We start from the raw sequence: 23,997 nt of genomic DNA on the forward strand, positions 1-23,997 counted from the left end.
CATAGGACATGCCAGTGCCACAAATCCAAATGTATGTGGTGGGCATGTGCCATATGCCAGTGCCTGCCACCAGTCCCATCACATAACATGCCAATGACACAGTCCCATCACATGCCAGTGACAGCAATCCCATTCCATCACATACCAGTGCCACCCATCCGATTCCATCACATACCAGTGCCACTAATCCCATCACATCACATGCCAGTGCAACCAATCCCATTATATCACATGCCAGAGCCACCAATCCAAACACATGGAATGTCAGTCACCAGCCCCATCACATAACATGCCGGTGACACAGTCCCATTCCATGCCAGTGCCACCAGTCCCCACACATCAATTATCAATGTCTCCAGTCTCCTCACATAACAAGACAGGGCTATCAGTCTCATCAAATCACATGCCAATGGAACCAATCCCATCACATCACATGCTAATGGCACCAGTCCCATCACATGACATGTCAGTGCCACAATTCCATCACAATTGTACACCACTACAACTAGTCCCATCACATCACAAGCTAATTACACCAACCACATCATTGTCACTAATCTCATCACATAACATGCCAACATCAGTCTCATCACATCTCATACTGATGCCACCAATCCCATCACATCACTTTCCTCTCTCACCAATCTCATCACAAAACATGCCAGTGACACCAGTCTCATCACATTATATGCCAATGTCACTAATCCCATCACATGCCAAGCTAGTGGCAGCAGTCCCATCAAAGCACATGTTAGTGCCACAAATCACACCACATTCCACGCCCATGCCACCATTCCCATCACATGCCAGTGGCATCAGCTTCATGATGTGATAAGCCATTGCCAACCAATCCCATCACATCATATGCAACTGCCACCAATCCCATTACATCACCAGCCAGTGTCACCAGTCCTAGCCCTTCACATACCAGTGCCACTAATCCCATTACATCACATGCCAGTGCCACCAGTCTATCACATTTCAAGCCAGTACTATCAGCCTCATCACATGCCAGTGTCACCAATCCAAATACATGGCAATTCAGTGCCACCAGTCCCATTACATCACAGCCTAATGCTACCATCAGATTACATCACATATCAGTGTTATTAAGCCCAACCCATGACATGTTAGTGCCACCACTCCCACCATATGACATGCCAGTGCCACCAATCCAAATGCATGGCATGTCAGTGCCACCAGTCCCATCACATAACATGCTGGTGACACAGTCCGATCACATGCCATTGCCACCAGTTCCATTACATCATGTAACATGTCAGTGCCACTCATCCCATTCCATCACATACCAGTGCCACTAATCCTATCACATCACATGCCAGTGCCACCAGCATTACATCACATGCCAGTGCCACCAGTCCAAAAACATGACATGTCTGTGCCACCAGTCTCATCACATCATATGCCAATGTCACTAATCCCATCACATGCCAAGCCAGTGGCACAAGTCCCATCAAAGCAGATGCTAGTGCCACAAATCACACCACATCCCATGCCCATGCCACCAATCCCATCACATGCCAGTGGCATCAGCTTCATGACGTGACAAGCCATTGCCAACCAATCCCATCACATCATATGCAACTGCCACCAATCCTTTTACATCATCAGCCAATGTCACCAGTCCTAGCCCTTCACACACCAGTGCCACTAATCCCATCACATCACATGCCAGTGCCACCAGTTCCATTACATTACAGACTAATGCTACTATCAGATTACATCTCATGCCAGTGTTATTAAGCCCAACCCATGACATGCTAGTGCCACCCCTCCCACCATATGACATGCCAGTGCCACCAATCCAAATGCATGGCATGTCAGTGCCACCAGTCCCATCACATAACATGCTGGTGACACAGTTTGATCACATGCCAGTGCCACCAGATCCATTACATTATGTAACATGTCAGTGCCACTCATCCCATTCCATCACATACTAGTGCCACTAATCCCATCACATCACATGCCATTGCATCACCATTACATCACATGCCAGTTCCACCAATCCAAACACATGGCATGTCAGTGTCACCAATCCCATCACATAACATGCCAATGATACAGTCCCATCACATGCCAGTGCCACCAATCCCATTCCATCACATGCCAGTGCCACCCATCCCATTCCATCACATTCCAGTGCCACTAATCCCATCACATCACATCCCAGTGCCACCAATCCCATTACATCACATGCCAAAGCTACTAATCCAAACACATGGCATGTCAGTGTCACCATTTCCATCACATAACATGCCAGTGACACAGTCCCATTCCATGCTAGTGCCACCAAAACTATCACATAATATGCTAGTGCCACCATTTCCATCATGTCACAGACTAATGCTACCATTTTGATTACATCACATGCCAGTGCCACCACTCCCATCAAGTGACATGTCAGTGACACCGATCACATGCCAGTGCCACTAATGCCATCACATCACCTGAATGAAACTACATTTCCTATTGCTATTCACTCCTTCACCTCTACTTTTTTCAGCACATCTGGTGAAAGTTTCACTCACTCCTTACACTCTCTTGCCCCTCCATATCTTTGTTTCTCCTTTCCCTACTCTCCTACTAGTTTAATTGATTGTTAATTAAGATAGTCTGAAACAGGCTCAAACAGAATGTAAGTGACAGCCCCTGTATTACTGGCTCTGATAGTCACCTTGTTTATAACATATATTTCAATTTCTCACGTATAAGGTTTATATAAATCACACAGTTTGTATAGATATGTATTTCTGTATGACACTGCATATAACTTTATATTTTCTTTACATTTGATATGCTCACAAGGGCTGTGCCTGTAACTGATCTACTGAGATCAGTGCACTTCCCTGCAAACAGCTATAAAATAAAATAAAAATAAATTACAACCAAAGAATTCTGTCAGACACTGTAGCCTAGTGCGTGAGAAAAATTACAGCATTTTGTGTCTCCATGTAATGAAAGGTTACAGCTAGAGAGCACTATAAACCTACTTGTAGTTGTAAACCACAGCTTTTATTAAAGTAAGCTGAGAAAAGTCTACATGAAGATAACATCAAAGAGTTTATAATATAGGATGCCTGTCCATCACAATGCCATCACAATCAGTTATGTTTTCCTTGACAACGTATATTTTTCAAATGTATCTTGTTCTTTACTATTTAATTTCAAGCTGACCGCAGTTTTCTCTGTAGGTTGTAGTATGTGTGATCTGGTTGTTTTTCAGTAAATTGCAACCTAGCAAACCAAATTAATTTAATATGCTCAGACCCGCAAAATAATTTCATATTGGGGCAAGCTTCTTATACCCTGAATGCAATGGCAGTCCTCAATACTCCTTAGCTAATATAACCAATGCTGACGTCACACAACCTTAAAATAAATTATACATTTTATAGGTGAGCGACAGTTTAGTTGAACAGGCTCAGAGATCATTGTTTTACTGAATAAAGAAATGTTCAACCAAATAAATACAGTTTCAGCAAACTGAGTAGCCTAGCTAGCTCAGTCAGTAGAGTATGCAACTCTTAATGTCAGGGTTCTGGGTTTGAGCCCTTTGTTGGGAATGTCTCCTTTTTAGTACCAACCTATGAACCTATAACTAGTGTGGGAAGAAATAGCCAGGGAATTGTTATGGCTAGGCATGTATAGGCCCTAGGGCTGATAGCCTAGTACCAACCTATGAACCTATGAGAAAAAACAATACCAGAGGAAAGACAGTATTTAAAATATGTATGATCTCATTACAATTTTAACTCATAGCTCTGTCGTAAGAGAATTGTGATAAAACACAATGCAAAACATTAAGAAATAAATTGTTTAATATTCTGGTAGGGTCCAGGATATGGGTGTTTTAATATTATCTGCAAAAATGAGAATGTATGCAGCATGCCTACTAAAGTAAGTACTACATATAGGGAGTTTTGTTGTGAAGGAAGACACACTTTAAGCATCAGAAGCCAGTTTTGCATCAAACCTAGATCATGACAACCCTGTTCATGGCACAGGAATTTTTTTTTATTTTCAAAAATAACATTTACTTTATTTTATTTTGAGTTTATTAACTGAGATGAAGCACTGATATAATTGGACCTATTTCATTAACCAGCACTCAAAATATCAACAAAATCCTACTTGGTAAAAAATTTATCTGAGACCGTTATGTATATCTTTACAGAGTCCTTCATTTGATACAACATATTTTTGCAAGTTGTTTATTTCTGAAATGTTAACAACATACGCATATTTAAAAATTAGATAAACCAAGAGTTACCAACTCATGAACTGCACAAATAACACACATACTGGGTCATTGTCATTTGATATTGTGTGTGATGTAACTTTTTGCATCCTGCTGAAGTCAAAGTATATGCAATTTCACTGTATGTAATGTAATAGCTCACAAAAATTTAAAATATCAAGTGGCACTTTTGCAAAGAACAGGAGACCAGACTGTGATAAATGGTTGAACCAACCGCCCTGTAATAATATAATCCTTGCAGTTAACTGTTGACTCTTGGGAGATCCCTCTTAACTGCTCAGATTTTCACAAAATGTCCACATTTTTACCTCCTATTTGTTATCTGTTTTTCATAAAATTTGTCCTTTTCTGAAAAATCACCAAAGATTGAAGTTACTCTATAATGACATAAATTTGACTTTCAGATGTCATATCCTTCAAAAAATGTACACTAATGCAAAACCTCTTATTCTAACAACTTTGTAAGTTTATAAGAGCAGTATATAAAATGTGTTGCTGACTTTGGGCATTTATTCCCCCATTATTTTTGGTTTTGTCCAGATTTCTTGTGCTTAGAGGTTGAAAGATATGTCTTGGGGCCAGATTCTGAAAGACTTGCTCTCAATATAAGTGACTTACTCCACTGTAAGTCCTAATTCTAAAGCAGACTTACACCGAGAGCAAGTCATTTGGAATATGTCCGTAGCCTGTGATTCTCTGTTTACATTTCTAGGCCCTCTACTGATCACCTTCCTTCCCTCCACAGGAATTCCTAGCAGTCTGGAAAGTAAATCAGCTTTCAAGAAGTACCTGACGATGATTCTGTTCATGTGCTCTGCTCAACATGCTGCAATGAACAACGGGCAGGTAAAAATCACTTCTCATGGCAGAAATGGAAACAATGTTGCAGGATTGTCAAATTATCTCTTGCAAATATAAACCAGTAAAGCTCCAAATAGAGAACATGGCATATCGAGATGTAAAACCATTATGCAGAACACAGCAATCATTTTTTACATGGACTACTGCGGTAGTAAATTAGATTATTGTATTTTTAAACTCTGTGAAAAAGAGAAATTCATAAAAGAATCACAAAAATACAAAGCACTTTGTTCTTGGTGAAATACAGTGAAGCTGGCGCTTATAAGATACAGATCTATAGCAGTTCATCCTCTAACATTTATAACAGTGAAGCAGCAACTCAAATTCTGCAAAACCAAATGATTGTGATGACAACTGCATATTCCTTCAACCTAGTTAGTCAGCGTCTTACCAAACATGTATGCTGTACTCTTGGTTTCCTAGTACACTGAGAAAACAGTGACATTGTGTGACATCAGACAAAATTAATTAACAACTACTTAGGAATCCATTTGGAAACAACAAAATATAAATGAGTATCACTTTGCTAAAACTGCCTGTGATGACTTTTAACTTTTGTGCTTGAAAAATCTTTCGTGAATTTATGTTCATATCCCAATATATCTCTGCATATTTGTTAACATGTTCATTTTTGCATGTGGCTTCAGATGCGGAATTGTTAAACCCTTCAGGCTTAAGTACTTCTTTTTAGATGAAACCCCAAATATGGACAAGTAACTTGTTAAGAGAAAAATGGAGACTGTGAGAATAAAACCCAGACTACATGATGAAGCTTGAAAGCATCTCACAGACTTTTGTATTGAGACACTAATGGATGTTAGTGAGTCTTGTGATTTATGGGGTATTTTTGGAATTTTGATTTGTGATTTGTTACATGGTTAATGCTAAGGGTTAGAAGGCTGTGTGTTTTAACTCATTTGTTAGCAGTGCATGTTTACTAGACATAAGGCTCTCTTCTCAGGAGCAATGTCAGAATACTGATCTGGTTAACTAACTTGCTCAAACTCACACAATATGAAGTTGAGACTGAGGGAATTAAACCACAGGACTATAGGATGAGGCTTGCTATCAGTGGATGTTGTTTAATCTCTGAAGTAAATAATCTGACAGTTTAACTAGTCTGTCTCAGTCCTGGAGCTGCAAGTCAAAATCTGCCTCTAGAGAACAGGTCTAACAATCAATATGTTGCATGAAAGTTCTGGAGAGGGTGATTGATAAAAGGATATGCAGAGCAGTAGAATGTAAGATGGGAAATGAGCAGTTTGGATTCAGGTCAGGATGCAGCACAAATGACCCGATGTTTGCAGTGAGGCAGATACTTGAGAAGAAGCTAGAGCTGAGGAAAGAATCCAACTGGGCATTCCTAGACTTGGAGAAAGCATATGACAAGGTCCCAAGAAAGCTGATCTGGACAGTACTGCCGTGGTTTTAAGTCCTAGAAACATTGGTAGAATTAATACATAGCCTGTACTGTCCCAAGAAAGCTGATCTGGACAGTACTGCCGTGGTTTTAAGTCCTAGAAACATTGGTAGAATTAATACAGGCTATGTATTAGGTGCCAGTGACTCAAGTATGAGCAGTGTTTGGCCTCATAGAGAGGTTCCCAGTGGGAGTGGGTGTACACCAGCCTTCAGCACTGAGCCCACTGCTGTTCATACTGGTGATGGACTATATTACCAAACAAGTCAGAGGGGTCAGATCAACAAAGTTGCTGTATGCAGACAGTGTGGCATTACATGCAGACTCTGAGCAAGAACTTCAGCAAAGGATAGGAGAATGGAATGCAAAACTAAAGGCACATGGGATGAAACTGAGCACAGATAAGACAGTGGTACTGGCTGCAAATTGGGGAAATCAGAAGAAGCTGAGAATAGAGATAGAAGGGAAGATAGTGGAACAGGTAAACAGCTTCAAGTATGTGGGGGGGGGGTTGAGGAGAAGGGAAGTCTGAATGAAGAGGTCAAAGCTATAATCAGAGGGGCTGCAGCCAACTGGCATAGAGTATCAGGTGTAGTCTATGACAGAAGAATGCCAAAGAACCTGAAAAATAAGGTGTACAAGACAGTGGTATGACCAGTACTACTGTATGGTACAGAAGCCTGGGCAGTAAAGGCAAACAGTTGAAGAAGCTAGAGGTGATGGAAATGAAGTGCCTGAGAAAGGTGGTAGGATGCACACTGTGGGACAGATGAAGAAATGAGGAGATAAGAGCAGAAGCCAAAATAGCTCCAATTGCAGAAAAGATCAGAGAGAATAGATTACGCTCGTTTGGACACGTGCAGAAAAGCAGAAGACAATCTTGTGGGGAAGATTTGGGACAGACAGGAAGAATGTAAGAGGAAACAAGGGCATACAGCAAAGAGGTCGCTGGATTGTGTGAAAGAAGATCTGTGACAGGCATGAGTGTTGAAAAAAGGCAGGACTGTGGCACTGAATCGAGAGAGTTGGCTACAGTTAACACAATACCTCAACCCCTTGTAGAAAAAAATGGTAAAAGTGGGCTGAGGATGATGATGATGAATCAATATGTTGAATCTCTTAAGGATGGTGGTGGCAAATGCTCCCTTGAAGCTGAAGTTGTATATTCTTCCACATTTCACAAAGTATTTCTTACTCATCCACATGGCCTCTGTTTTTGTGCTATAGGAGGTTCTGTCATTTATGTAGTACCTTGAAGTGGATAAATATCTAAATGTCTAATTGAATATATTTTCAATTGCATCAGTTCATGTAACCATTGTTGTTTAGTGAAATGGTTCATGAGTTAATGTTCCAGGATGCCCTCAGTTGCTCAGATGATGCGAGAACTATCCAAGTATGTACTTTTATTCAGTGACTGTAGGCAATTGAGGAGAAGCAAGGAGATGCCGACATATGTTTCAGCCTTCAATGTCAGTTCCTTTTTGTATAGTGGTGAAGTATGATCTCACCTATAAGTACAGCCATACTGACCAGTGGAGGGACCTCGACCAAAATGGCAGAATAAAACCTTGAAAAATATACAAAATCTCCCATAGGAAAATAATGCAAACTGGAGGTGATAGTCAGGAAAACACAATGGAGTAACATCGAATTGAAACATCTGAAGGGGATTCTGAAAAAAAATGAAGGATGTTTCAGACCACAATAAATACTTAAAGGGAGGAATTGTGGGCCAACAGAAAAAAAATGTACATGATAAAGGATGGCTACAAAATTAGTAAAGAAACAGTGAAAACAACAGAAACACAGCCTGCAGCCTGCCAACTGAAAATACTAATTGTGGAGGAGGAAATAGTGAAGCTGAAGACCTACATGGACAATCAAGGAGCAGATCAAAGAGGGAAAACTGCAACTCATAGGTCTACTGGAATCAACAGGGCACCATCAGCTGACAGATATCTTCATACAAAATATATATGGATCCCTTAAAGTCAAGCAAAGTAAAACAATTAGAGACTGGCAAAATTAAAAAAATGTAAGCAGGGGACAAACACAAGGAGAACCACAGATACCAGCCATTTGTAACCTGCACTTATACGTGGCTACAGGATGACTGCTCACCAATTTGAAAAATCTCACGATGCAGATTGAGAAGGGTAGTGCGGTCAGAATCCTGTGGGATCACTCTGTGGTGCCTTTGTCAAACAGGAAGACTTGCACTGATATCAGGAGTAACAACAGAAGGTCGGGGCTGCAAAGCAAGTTGATTTAGCCGGCCTATTTTGTGGTTACAAGATACCATCACAGAATGCTATGGTGCAAGGATGTCTGTAAATTAAAAGTGAGCAGTGGTGCAGCAAATTGGTTCATTTGCAGAGGGGCTCAGGAATGGAAATTTAGTGGATTGGACAAATGGAGAAAGCTACAGGCCAGCTGGAGATGGCTGTAGCCATAAGAAAGACAAGTCAGAGCTCTGAGAGTACAGTGAGAACAGAGAGCAGAGACAAGAGTGAATGAAAGTGCTCAGCCTAATAAACAAAGGCTACAAGCAGCATGTAGGACTGGAGGCTGCAGGACAGCAGTAAGAACATGTCGCTCTGGAGACTCAGTCCCATGGAAACCACCAGAGCAGTAATGCAGTGCTGTGTCTGGGAGCCAAGGAGAAAGAAACAAATTCACTTTATAATCTCAAAATACTGAAATATCAAATTTCAGTATCGCCAGACTATAAAGCTGAAAACTCCAAAACCCGAAAAACAAAACCGAGAACATAAACAAAACACTACACCACACATGCAAACACAAATACACCTACCTCCCAACACTACAACAAAGCAAAACAACACAAACAAACACAACAAAACAAACACACACACCCACCCTTCCTATAAGCAGGCGGGCAAGCTCCCCTGCACTTCCCACACCCCCGCTACTTATATATATATATATATATATATATATATATATATATATATACTAACTCGGAGGTGGCACTAAACACAAAAAGATAGAAAACCCACCACCACTCATTCTACACCCCCTTGCACAAGCACACATGATATACATACAAACATCAGCACTCTCAACACCTGCACATCCACACTCTTACCTACCTACCCTAACCCACACCTAAAACTCCCCATCACACTCACAAACACACAAACCCTCCCCAAAACCCTTAACAAACAACACTTACCTAACGTGCTATCAGTAGCATGGTTTCAACATTTCTGGTTCGATATTCTGCAGTTTCATTCAACTGCAGATTCGACAATTTGGTCTCGAGATACTGACATTCGACATTTCACTATTTTGAGATTCCAAAGTGTTTCCAAAGAAACAGAGGCCATCTGATGCAGCAGCAGATGGCAGCCTGAAACAGCTTGTTCAGCTGATGGGGTGATGCAACAAACATCTATACATGAATAGAGTGCTAACACACCAGAGAAAGCTGGGGGGGGGGCCTTGAGACACATAAACCATCTGAGTAGTTAGGTATACTATGTCAAATCTACCTAGAGCCATAGATTCATAGGTTTATAGGTAACTGTTTAGCTGTCTTCCCCTGGGGCATTTTAAGCCTAGCCAGTTTCCTTGTCAATGGTGAGAATCAGACTCCATACCTTGTGTTTATGAAGTAAACACTTCAAGCCCCCTGCACTGAGTCAGATGATAAAGCAGTTATGCTAAGTCCTGGGACTCTCTAAGTGTGGGCACCCAAAGGGTCATCAATCAGAAACGGTGAATCTCACAAAGCCACAGTAATACTACTTTTAATTTCAGACTACTGTCTGAATAAAGGGCTAAGCACACCTTAAATACTAAAACACAGTTACAAACTGGGCACATCAACTAAGAGGCAGGAAAACAGTTGGAGGACAAAATTTAAGATCATTATTCTGTGTAGGCAGAAAAAACAATAGAAGCATAGGATTGGGGGGACCTAATGCTGTCATAAAACAGATAAGAAACAGCTGACTCAGTCTGGAGATGGAGAAATGTGTCAGGTAGGAATGTGTCATCAAGATCATGTGATCAAATGTGTCATCAAGATCATGTGATCAGAGATGGGCCTAGGCAGGGGCAAAGACAAATGGAGGGGAGCAGAGGAGATGTATCTAAATGATTACAGCATCTGTGATAGGGACAGGGGGCATTAAGACTCCCTGTATAGCACCAGGAGGAGCAGAACCAGCAGAAGGGGAGTTAGTCTGTAATGATAATACAGGAAATGAAGAAAGGAAGACCAGAATAAGGAAAATAAAGTAGAAACAGAAGCTCTTAGGGGAAGGGTCAAATGAATAAGAAAAAAAAAACAATAAAATGTGAGGAATGAACAGAAGCTGTTAGGGGAAGGGTTAAGTGAATTAAAAAAAACAATAAAATGTGAGAAATGAACAAAAGCTGTTAGGGGAAGGGTCAAGTGAATAAAAAAACAATAAAATGTGAGGAATGAACAGAAGCTGTTAGGGGAAGGGTCAAGTGAATAAAAAAAACAATAAAATGTGAGGAATGAACAGAAGCTGTTAGGGGAAGGGTCAAGTGAATAAAAAAACAATAAAATGTGAGGAATGAACAGAAGCTGTTAGGGGAAGGGTCAAGTGAATAAAAAAACAATAAAATGTGAGGAATGAACAGAAGCTGTTAGGGGAAGGGTCAGGTGAATAAAAAAACAATAAAATGTGAGGAATGAACAGAAGCTGTTAGGGGAAGGGTCAAGTGAATAAAAAAAAACAATAAAATGTGAGGAATGAACAGAAGCTGTTAGTGGAAGGGTCAAGTGAATAAGAAAAAACAATAAAATGTGAGGAATGAACAGAAGCTGTTAGGGGAAAGGTCAAGTGAATAAAAAAACAATAAAATGTGAGGAATGAACAGAAGCTGTTAGGGGAAGGGTCAAGTGAATAAAAAAAAACAATAAAATGTGAGGAATGAACAGAAGCTGTTAGGGGAAGGGTCAAGTGAATAAAAAACAATAAAATGTGAGGAATGAACAGAAGCTGTTAGGGGAAGGGTCAAGTGAATAAAAAAACAATAAAATGTGAGGAATGAACAGAAGCTGTTAGGGGAAGGGTCAAGTGAATAAAAAACAATAAAATGTGAGGAATGAACAGAAGCTGTTAGGGGAAGGGTCAGGTGAATAAAAAAACAATAAAATGTGAGGAATGAACAGAAGCTGTTAGGGGAAGGGTCAAGTGAATAAAAAAAACAATAAAATGTGAGGAATGAACAGAAGCTGTTAGGGGAAGGGTCAAGTGAATAAAAAAAACAATAAAATGTGAGGAATGAACAGAAGCTGTTAGGGGAAGGGTCAAGTGAATAAAAAAACAATAAAATGTGAGGAATGAACAGAAGCTGTTAGGGGAAGGGTCAAGTGAATAAAAAAACAATAAAATGTGAGGAATGAACAGAAGCTGTTAGTGGAAGGGTCAAGTGAATAAAAAAACAATAAAATGTGAGGAATGAACAGAAGCTGTTAGGGGAAGGGTCAAGTGAATAAAAAACAATAAAATGTGAGGAATGAACAGAAGCTGTTAGGGGAAGGGTCAAGTGAATAAAAAAACAATAAAATGTGAGGAATGAACAGAAGCTGTTAGGGGAAGGGTCAAGTGAATAAAAAACAATAAAATGTGAGGAATGAACAGAAGCTGTTAGGGGAATGGTCAAGTGAATAAAAAACAATAAAATGTGAGGAATGAACAGAAGCTGTTAGTGGAAGGGTCAAGTGAATAAAAAACAATAAAATGTGAGGAATGAACAGAAGCTGTTAGGGGAATGGTCAAGTGAATAAAAAACAATAAAATGTGAGGAATGAACAGAAGCTGTTAGGGGAAGGGTCAAGTGAATAAAAAAAAACAATAAAATGTGAGGAATGAACAGAAGCTGTTAGGGGAAGGGTCAAGTGAATAAAAAAACAATAAAATGTGAGGAATGAACAGAAGCTGTTAGGGGAAGGGTCGTGTGAATAAAAAAAAACAAAATGTGAGGAATGAACAGAAGCTGTTAGGGGAAGGGTCAAGTGAATAAAAAAACAAAATGTGAGGAATGAACAGAAGCTGTTAGGGGAAGGGTCAAGTGAATAAAAAGACAATAAAATTTATTTATATTATTTATTTATTGCATTTGATTACCAGGAAAGTCCACTGGGCCTGACAAATCCATTTTCAGTGGAGGCCCGGGGAGAAAAGCTCCACAGTTATATAAACAGCAAAATTAGAAACAGTACATTAATAATTATGCGTGGAGAAAAAGCTTTACAGTTGTTTGAACAGACAGAAATTTTAAAGACAGTACAATAATAATATATAATCAACATTATATATGATACAGGTAATAATAGACATTTTGGGACATAGCAACTATGTATATTTTATACAATGAAGTGAGAGTAAGAGATCTGAAGCGGTGAAAGGCAGTGAGAAAGGCTGACATTCTGAAATAGTGATAGTTAGAATAGAGAAAGGATAGGAAGGGAGAGAAGTAGAAATATATGGCAGAGTGGTATGGGGGAAGCAGAGATAGTATGTTGGGGGGGTCAGATTTTAGGGTTGTTGGTAGAGGTAAAGGGACATATCCATTGTGTGGTGAGATGAGATTTAAGTGAGTTTCTAAAGGTAATTGGATTAGTGATTGCTTTGAGTGCAGGGGGAAGACTGTTACATAGTTTGGAGACAATAAAGGAGTATAACATATGACCAGCGGAAAGCTTAGGTTTGTCGACATTTAGTAGTAGTTTATTTTCAGATCTAAGTTGCCGGTTTGGGTGGTAGATGGTCAGTATACTAGTGAGGGAAGGACAGGCATCAGGGAAATAGATAAGTTTGTGGGCGATGGTAAGTTGTAGGTATGATAGATGGTGGGGGAGTTCTAGCCAGTTGAGTTCTTGCAGTGTAGTACAATGATGGGTGGAGAATTTGGTATAAGTGGCAAATTTGGCAATTTTGTTGTAGCATGAGTTTAGTTTGTGTTTCAGTGAGGATTGTATATTTGTAAGGATGTGTGCACCATATATGAGGGTTGGGAGCAAGTATGCTGAGGTTAGAGTTTTTTTGCCAGAGGAGTAAGGTAGAGGTTGTGTCTGTAAAGGGATCCTAGTTTCTGATGGTTTTTTTTGATGTTATTATGGATATGAAGGTCAAAGGTTAGGTTGTAGTCAATGGTGACACCAAGCAGTTTAGTGCTGGGGATGACGTCTATGATAGTGTTGTTTTGGGACTGAACAGTGAGTTCTGATTTATTTATTGGGAAGTTTTTGGTTGAAGTAAAGATTAGGAGTTTGGTTTGTTGGGGTTTAGGGCTAGATGGTTCTGGGACATCCATGATTTAGTGGATGAAAAAGCTTCTTGGGTAAGTTGTTGTAGTAGGGAGGAAGATTTGGAGCAGCAGATGATAGTGGAGTCATCTGCATATTGTATTAGAGTAGAGTTTGAAAGACTAGCATGGTAGTCATTGATAAATATAGTAAATAGGAGGGGTCCTAATATGGATCCTTGGGGTACATCTGTTTTGGTATTTATGAAAGGGGAGAAGCAGTGTTGTCAGATGGTAGACTGTTGCCTGTTAGTAAGATAGTCTGAGAACCACTGGAGAGTAGAGGGAGATAGGTTAAGGTTGGATAGTTTGAGTAGTAGGAGGGAGTGTGAGACTGTATCAAATGCTTTGGGGAGATCGAGAAAGAGTGCAGATACAATGGATCCAGAGTCACGGGCTCTATTAACAGTGTCTAGGAATGAGATAAGGGCAGTGTCGGTACTATGTCCTGGCCGAAAGTCATGTTGTGTGGGGAGAGCAGTTGTTGTGTGACTAGGTGATTGAGTAGTTGGGTTTGGATACATTTTTCGAGTATTTTTGAAATGGGGGAAAATGTGAGGAATGTATCAGAAGCTGTTAGGGGAAGGGTCAAGTGAATAAAAAAACAATAAAATGTGAGGAATGAACAGAAGCTGTCAGGGGAAGGGTCAAGTGAATAAAAAAACAATAAAATGTAAGGAATGAACAGAAGCTGTTAGGGGAAGGGTCAGGTGAATAAAAAAAACAATAAAATGTGAGGAATGTATCAGAAAGTACTGAAAAGCGGGGGTAACAAAAATTAGAGACATAAAAGAGAACAAGTGAAAGTGACATAGGGATGAAATGAACATCAGCATCCAAACAGAACAGTTGAAGGACTGATGGGAAGGAGCACAGCAGATCTAACTCCAAAAGGTTAGAAAGCAGTTAAATGGAAAGCAGTAGGGGGCAGGAATAAAAAGAGGGAGAGGGAGCAGAAATACGCAAGAGCAGGGGATGGACTGTAAATACAAAAGGGGGAGAAGGAAACATGGATTGAATGAGCCAAAAGATCTAGAGCTGGCCGGCCAAACTAGTCAGGCACAGGTGAACAACTTGCCCAAGGATGGGTAAATGGAGAGAGATGCCCATGTAGTGCAAGACTGGAAAAAGGGGGGGGGGGTTAAAAGTTACTATGTAGAATGTAGAGGTGTGGAGTTCACAATAAAAAGAAAAAAGTAATAATGAGAACCAGCCAAGGCAATAACGTATACCGCTGGCATCAAGAGTCAGGACATCAGACATGTTCACAGCTTAGGCATATCCTCAGGCAGCGTACATGAGGGGATGGCAGAATGAGAACCAGCCAAGGCAATAACGTATACCGCTGGCATCAAGAGTCAGGAAATCAGACATGTTCACAGTTTAGGTATATCCTTAGGCAGCGTACACGAGGGGATGGCAGAAGAGAAATAGTGACTGCATTCAGTAAGGCACTAGAACTGCAAGGGAAGCAATGTGAGAAAGATTCAAAAAGGAACATAAATTATCCATCTGGATAAAACAGATGAATGAAAATGAAGATCAGGAACACCTGCCTTAAATGGTAACACAGCAGGCTACTATACAGATTTATTTATATAATGAAATAGGCTGGAGAGCCACCCTGAATGTAGTTAACTGAAGAGACCACAACATAATGCAGGAGGAAAAGATAGACAGGAAATCTGGCGAAGAAAACAAAACATTACAAGGCAGAGAACAGGAGTGCTACAGAGGAAAAGAGATAGGCAGATATTTGGAGAGTGACACATAAAGAATAAAGGATCTCTGTAGTTACAGGAAATGAGGCTAGGGGAAACAGGCTAGACTGATTTTTTGACAAAAGAAAAAGACAAAGCAGATGGTAAGAGAGAGAGAGAACGAGGGAAAAGGGCGATTTCAGATCAAACACTTGTTAGAATCACGTTAAGAGAGAAATGGAACCAGAGCGGCAGAGAGTGGTAGAGATGAGGCAAGAAAAGGGCAGGACAAATGCAGAATAAGGCCAGAAGCAAATCTGCAGAGGAAGAAAGCAGTGGGAACCATCAACAATGCACACACACAACAAAAGCAAACCAAGTCTGGGATAAGAGAGTTGGAAGAGGAAGTCTAGAAGGTAAAGAAGAAGACAGATGGGTGAAGGAGTGCAATAAATGGACACTAGAGCAGGAAGCAAACAAAAGCAACACTGAAGGACTGAATGTCACAGAGATAAAAGTAAAATGGCCAGAATAAGAGACACACTTGAGGGGCAATGAGGAAAAACATGTAAACTACTAGGTTGAGAAATGGAGTGAAGGGAAGAGATAGACATAAAGAAGCTGAAGATAAGAGGGGAATAGATAACAGAGGACATGGGAAAATTAACAATGAACTGGTGGAGTACAGCAAAGAAACGTGCAAGGCAGACCAAGGATGGGATGGGGAGTATGAACGGAAGTGGGATTGGGTTTTTTTTGTGCTTTTGCCATGGTTTCTGTCAACCATCAAGCCTCCCCACTATCACTTTTCATCCCCCGTATTCTTGTGTAGCGCACATCCCCATTGTCAAGATAACAGCCAATTGGATGAGCCATCATTCAAGCACCCATGCTGGTAGCATTTCTCTTGCTGGTATCCTGGCTATGAAAGAGTTAGAGCTAACCCTTCCATAAATGGAGAGATGTGTGACCTGCACCTTAGTAGGCCCCTAAACCCTCTACTTGCTGCTGAAAATTTGCATAAATGAACCAATGAAGGTGATCACCATGCTTCAATCTAATGAGCCAAGTGACCACCTCAGTCTGATATGCATTTGCTTATAGGTTCATAGGTTCATAGGTGTTTACTAGCCTAATGATCACAAGGGTCTTTTTAAGCCTAGCCATGTGTTCCAAATCTCAGATAAGTTCTGGGACCCTTGATAGGTGTAAGCAGAGGGCTGGGAGTTGAACCATTTACAGACTGCCTGTGTCCATTAGAGAGACTGCTGCCAAATCAGGGATGAATTTCCTACTCCCCATCCAATTGTCCAAGTTACACATGACTTGGGTTAGGAAGGAACTCTGATTTTCATGGAGAGGGAGCCTGTTATAGAAAAGGGGTAGTTTCTGGTATATATAACTCTCTCCAGCAGACCATTTTTATATCATAGGCAAGGTTTAAGTCTTTAGAAGAGGAAATTATGTTGCTGTTTGTTCTGCAGATAAGCAGGAGGTCCATCCAAGTAGGGTCTGATGATGCATTGCATGCAAAGTATAGTGCTCTCCTTAACAACCTGTAGGAGACAGAATACAGAGATATGGCTTTGAGGCAGTCTGCACAGGACATGCTATTTATGCACTGTAGCCTATTAGTGAGGAACCTCGGTGGATGTTCCAGTTGCTGGATTTGCCTGGTTAGGTGTACACCAAATGGGGTATTTTACGCAATAATAAGTCTGATGGGTTTCAAATATAGTGGAACAATGTCCTCCTTGGACCTAGATGCCAAACCTTTGTTTATAATTTGCAAAGACTCCTTACATTGTCCTTTACTTCATAGAAATATATACCAAACTGTCTCAGGACTGATCCCTAAGGCACTCCACTGGTGACCGGCCTCTTTGTAGATTTGCAGTCTCAAATACTAACTTCCTGGGTCCTGTCTGTGAGACAGCTGACTATCCGCTGGGTGACATATGGGTTTATACCCTACCTCTTGATTTTGTCAACAATGCCCCAAGTGGAGTACTGTGTCAAATGCCTTGGCCAAGTAAAGGTAGGCAATGTGAACCATTTTGCCCTTATTCATTGCTTTGGTGAGCTTCTCAAAGAATTCCACCAGGTTGCGTAGACATGACCTACCCTTGATGAAACTAGACTGGGTTGGGTCAAGCATGTCAAGGTTTCCTTTGTCACTATTAATTATTTTCATGATAATTCTGTCCATAGCTTTGCATATGAGACTAGTGCGACTTAAGGTTCTGTATCTGTAGATGACCCACCATAGTTTAGAGGAATGACAGTTGATGTTCATCAGTCATAAGACATGAAGCCTGCTTGGAGGGTACTGTTAAATACTGATTCCAGAGGACCTGATAGATTGTGCTTCATGTTGTTGAGAAGACAGCCCAAGATATTGTCAGGGCCCATAAAATCAGTGTTCTTGGCCTTGGGAGGTGTATTGAGGAGCTGCTTTCTGGTGATGGGATCATACTTCTCAACCTCTTAGTGCAAGAAATCTCGACAAAGACTGACAAAATGGGGGACAAAGGCCCGAAAATAGTGACATATTTTAAATATTACTCTTTTAAGCTTAGAAAGTTTCTAGAGTAACAGGATTTGTTTTAATATGCATTTGTGAAGGATTTGAAGTCTGAAACCCAGATGTATGTTATTAACTAGTGATTTCATTCCTCAGATCATCCCAGTGATTTGCCAGAAAACCACATATTTTATGATAAACCGACCAAAAATATGAGCCAAAAATCTGGACATTCTGCGAAAATCTGTACAGTTGAGAGGACTGGTTGGGATAATTATATCTGATGGTATTTCCCAATGGAAGGATAGAAGGAGTGGGATAAACTTAGATCTGAATTTGCCTGCCAGGAGGTTTTCTATATCTTCTGGCTAACTGTAGGTGTCTGCATTAACAATGAGCTCTGAACACAATTGTGTATTGCCTTTCAGGTTGTGGACATCACTAAAGAATGCCTTGTGGGTGTCCTTTGGATGGGAGACCAGACGTACTCCAAATATGGCTTTGGTAGACTTTATGTATCCACTGAGTTGTTTGTTTCATTTGATGAGAGAGCTTTTATCCTGATGGGTGCTACGCATCCTAATTTTTGCAACAATTTTCTTTTTTTTTTTTTATTATAATGCCTATTGATTATGTGATTACACAAGGGTGGGTTGTTTTTTGAGTTAGTTATGTACTTCTCTCTGGTGGGTACAGCTGCCATTGTGTAGCTACTAACATGTTTGTATAGGAACAGTTCCACACAGGTAGTGACGTTCTCAGGGTGTAGAGGGCCTTAAAATTTTGAAGAACTCAATGCCTCGCCAGTACGGAATGCCTGGCCAAACCACAAATTGATTAAACACCAGAGGCCAGCATTTGCAGCAAATAAATCTTTTATTGAAAAATAACTATAAATAAGGCATGAAATGCCACAGAACACTTAGTAATCCATTCAAACCGGTTTCGGCTTTTCAGCCTTCCACAGTGAAAAAAGCATTTGTCATGCAGAAAAACTCATGAATATTTATACATACCACAAACCAATGGAGAAATTGTATAGTCCAACCCTTAGGCTGGTTTATCAATGCAATTCATATATTGGTATATAACCATAGATATCATCATCAGAACACTGTAAACATATTACAACCAGTATAAAGCAATATGAAAAATAACATGTGTTATAAGTATATACACAGACCATAATCCACAAAGATAAAATAATATAAATTGTATATATGAAAAGTAGTAAACAAGAATGTAAATAGACTTTCAATAATATACTATACTGAGGACATACTTTGAAAAAACCATAAAGTCCCCAGTAACATAAAAATGAGTATAATGTAATACTTTTGACAAATAATCCAGAAAAATCAGAATGTAGTACATAATAATAGTCTACACAATAGAGGGGTATTGTCAACAGTGTATAGCGTATTAGGACATGCTGTGGGCAAATAACAAAGGATCCAGAACCATGAATGGTGTGATTAGGGTAACATATAGATACCCTTATATAGCCATGGTGCACCGTATCAATATTAATAATATGTATCTATACATTAACTATAAATGACAGTGTTGGATGTAAGAATCATAAACTAAGTTGAACACCCAAAACTTAAGAATGGGCTGGTATATAGAGCCGTTTTATAACAAATAATGATCACCTGAACTGGCAATAATATGTTAACAAACACAAAAAGTTCTGTTATATGTATATGGACAATGTAGCATATAACAATTTGGAAAATATACAACATAGACTATGTCATATCTTTGATTGGATTCATGGTTAATAAACCAATATGATCCATATCATACTTGAAAAAGTGTCTATAAAATTATTTAAAATTCTTCCCAATCATACCACATCTGTAATATGGTTGCAACATTTACAATGAATCCCAATTATAAATGGTTGTTAAGGCCAGGGGGAAAGAGAACCCCAAGGTGAATGATACAATATTTTTCTTTATGGTGCAATATGCTATGCCACCCCTGTTGGTTACTCCTGTCTCCAGTAATTTTGTTTATAATCATGAACATGAATTTTGCATTATTGTGTTTTAAGGTATGTCGATACAGGGCATTGGTCTCTTTTTTATTCCTGATGTCACTTTTATGTTCCCCCATCCTGACTCTGAGTGAACGTGATGTCTGTCCTACATAGAATGCTGAACATTGGCATGTTGCCAAATATATAACCCAACTACTACTGCAATTTCCAAAAACTCTAAGATCATATACTCTACTTGTATTTGCACTAGTAAATTGTTTTAATTTACTTACTTGATTGCAGGATGCACAGAGGCCACATGGAAAAGTGCCCAAAAGTTGGTCTCCAGACATTGTCATCTGTTTATAAATGGCGCCCCCGCTTTCATTGTGCTTATAATGTGAGAACAAGGCTCCTAGAGTTTTACCCCGTCTGTAGGAAAACTGACATTTGGGCCCAAAACATTTCTTAGTTGGTCGTTGGCTAGTAATATGTTCCAATTGGCATCAAGAATGCTTCTAATAACTTTATGGTTCCTGCCATATGTAGTGACAAACCTTAGTGAAGACCCCTGTGCTGTCAGATGGCATTTATTGTATTCCAGTAGTGTGTTTCTATCCTGATTGTCAGACCATGTGCTAGCTGACATTATGTCAAATTGATGATATCCCCTGTCCAAAAATCTGTTTTGGAGATCCAATTTGGATTCCTCAAAATCCATATTGGATGAACTAATGCGTTTAATCCTCAAAAATTGGGATTTCAGTATATTGCGGATGGTGTGGCGTGCATGCATACTAGATGCGTGGAGTAAGGTGTTATACTGGGTGTATTTCCTGTAGGTCTTGGTACTCAAGGTGTGATCATTGTTCCTATAGACTGTTACATCTAGAAAGTCAATGGTATTGGAATTGTATGTTATAGTAAATTGTATATCCCAAATGTTACCATTTAAATATTCCACAAACTCCTTCAGATATGTGGAATCTGCACGCCACACCATCCAACAATCATCTAGGTATCTACACCAAATATCAATTTCCACCATATATATGTTATGCAGTGGGTTGTATATGAAGCATTCTTCAAAGTATGCCATAAATAGGTCTACATATATATGGGGGCAAAAGATGCCCCCAAGGCAGTACCTTGAAGTTGCCAATAACACTCTCCTTGAAAGTAGAAAACATTCTTGTTAAGCACATGTTCAGCCATGCATATGATAAGGGTATTGAGACCTGGTGGATATAGGTTGGAGTGTTCTAACCAATATTGTAGCACCTGTAGCCCTGCCCAGTGGGGTATACTGGTATATAGTGATTTAACATCCAACGTGCACATGAGCCAATGTGGTTCAAGTTGTGTATCTTGTATGATTTGTAAGAACTAGGTGGTATCTTGTATTCTGGCCCTGACCACTTTCAATAATGGTTTAAGATGTTGTGTCAAGAACAAGGATAGTGGTTCTGTAAGAGAGCCAGTACCTGACACAACTGGTCTGCCAGGTGGTTTAGAAATGGATTTATGTATTTTGGGAAGTAGGTACAGAATTTGTTTTTGGGGTCCATCACTGTTAAGTGTTTGTGCGTGTTTTGGGTAATTATTCCTTCTTCCTCCACCTGATTCAAAAATGTATCAATTTCTTTCTTGAACTTCATAGTGGGATCTATTGGCATGTGCATATAACATTTGGTATCCGATAACTGTTCCAAACCTTCCTTTAGATAGTAGCTCATGTTCGTGACTACAACCTCCCCTCCTTTATCCGCTGGTAGTATTGCAATATTGTGATTATTTCTAAATTCTGTTAGAGCCATTTGTTCAGATGCAGAGATATTCTGTCCCATGATTTGTGATTCAAAATGTGGGAAATGTAAATCCCTTAAGACTGATTGTTGAAAAATGGACACGTTTGTTCATTTTGGGTTGGAATTGAGATTTATGAAATTTGAAATCATTAGATCTTTGAGATATATCTGAGGTTTGATCTGAAAAGAATATTTTAAGATTAAGGTTACGACAAAAGTTGATAACATCAGACACAATGTTATATTCATTACAAAGAAGCTTGGTGCAAATCCCAGACCTTTATTAAGTAACTTTTCTTGCTCATTGGTCAAAGTTACATCAGACAAATTTAACACATTTTTGTATTCATGTTCTATTGTCATAATAGAGTTTCTATCAATCCCTCTACAGAGTCTGTTCTGTTTCCCATGTTTATGTTTGTGGCCACCCCGCCACCTTTTTCCACTTCTAAAGGGTGTGCAGAGTTTGACCTTTTACGCATTGGTGACTCTTGAAAATGGGCACTTTCACTATCTGTGTAGGAGGATTCCTCCCCCGATGTACTGGCCAAGAATTTGTCATTATTTTAAAGGATGGACCTAGGTCTTTTCCTGGTTCTGCCCCTAGCCATCCCTTGACTGGTATCCATAAATCTGACAGATCTATGTGTTTCAAAGGGGCGCCCCCTTTGGTAATCCATGATGTCCCTGTTAATTTTTTTAATTTTTCTGTCTTTGGTTTGTTTCTCATAGATAGCTAGTTCTTTAGACAGCCTGATCACTGAACCTTCATATGTGGAAAGTGATTGATATTTTTTACATTCTTCACAGATGGATTTTACTTCTGATAGGTTTATATCAATTATTCTTTCATAATAGGAGGCCAAAATTTTGACAAACATCATAGATGTCTGCTGCAATGCCTTATTCCATTCTGTGGTTAGTCTCTCATCAGATCTACTAACCATTGGCTGCAAGTGTATTCTAAGACCTCTAGGGGCCATATCTTTGTTAATATACGCACAAAATAGTCTGAGATGCCAGATATTGGCTCTAAGGTTTTTTAGACCCTTGTTAAGATTATGGAAGGCCACATCACATCCATCTGTTGGATTAATGACAGACTCATTGTGATTATTGCTTGAGATGTGGTCTATACCGAAGACCCCTATGTCATCTCTATCAGCACATAATCCTTGAAGGATTTTATCCAAATCTATGACTGTTAATGTACTCTCAGGAAACCAACATTTGATGCAATAACTATGTTTGAACCAAAATGAGCTGATCAGACTGTCCAGAGAATTAGCAACTAATGATAATCTTTCCGTGAAGCAAAAAGGTCAATCAAAAACAGGGTATAGCTCAGGTACCTAGGGCTGGAAAACCAAGTTACTAGTCAATAGATAGCTACGAGGCAGAACCACAACAAAAGCAGGGCCACACCAATTTCATCTGCACGTGTTTCAATAAACATAAATATAGAGCAGCTGGTATTACACCTGTGTTACTGAAATTATCCAGTACGCACTTGTCCTGAAGATCCAGATTGTGGATTGAATACCAGATACACTCACATTCCTGTTACTTTAAATATGAATATAGCAGTTTAGGTACAAAAAGATATATGTTGGTCCTATAAAGTGTGAGGTATTTAAATATGTGTGTATACCAGATGGTCCAAAAAACTAATAATATGGCAAAAACAGCCGGACAAGAGGCCCAAGATAAATGTAAACAGATGCCCCCCTTATGTTATAACACTGATTCCAATAGGCATAAATATAAAGCCACTACACCAGTATTGCTGAAATATTCAAATAAGCACTTATCCTGGAACCCAAGACTGTGGATTATATACCAAAAGCAATCCGATTCTAGTTCTTGGCCAATATAAATTTGACAGTTTAGTCCTATAAAAATATGTTAATCAAATGCAATTAGGGTATTTCTGTATATATGCCAGATGGCCGAAAATAATAATAGTGCATCAAGAACTACCAGAAAAACTGGCCCGAGATAAATAAACACAGATATAATGTTTATGGTATGACACTTATTCCAATGAGCATGAGTATAAAGCAATAGATATTATACAAGTGTTGCTAAAATTCTCAAGTATTTA

At 39.5% G+C, this 23,997-nt stretch overlaps 1 protein-coding gene across 1 annotated transcript in view; it reads left to right on the plus strand.

The window, feature by feature from the left end:
• The window catches only part of LOC122804754 (polyunsaturated fatty acid lipoxygenase ALOX8-like), a 730,466-nt gene that overhangs the window by 429,796 nt on the left and 276,673 nt on the right, over positions 1-23,997 (plus strand). Inside the window, exon 8 of the mRNA XM_044074818.1 lies at positions 5,028-5,128. Coding sequence (XP_043930753.1) covers positions 5,028-5,128 — 101 coding nt within the window. The remainder of the gene's footprint in view (positions 1-5,027; positions 5,129-23,997) is intronic.

Source organism: Protopterus annectens, chromosome 6.part0 (genome assembly GCF_019279795.1).
Source record: "Protopterus annectens isolate FY-2018-M chromosome 6.part0, PAN1.0, whole genome shotgun sequence".
NCBI lineage: Eukaryota > Metazoa > Chordata > Ceratodontiformes > Protopteridae > Protopterus > Protopterus annectens.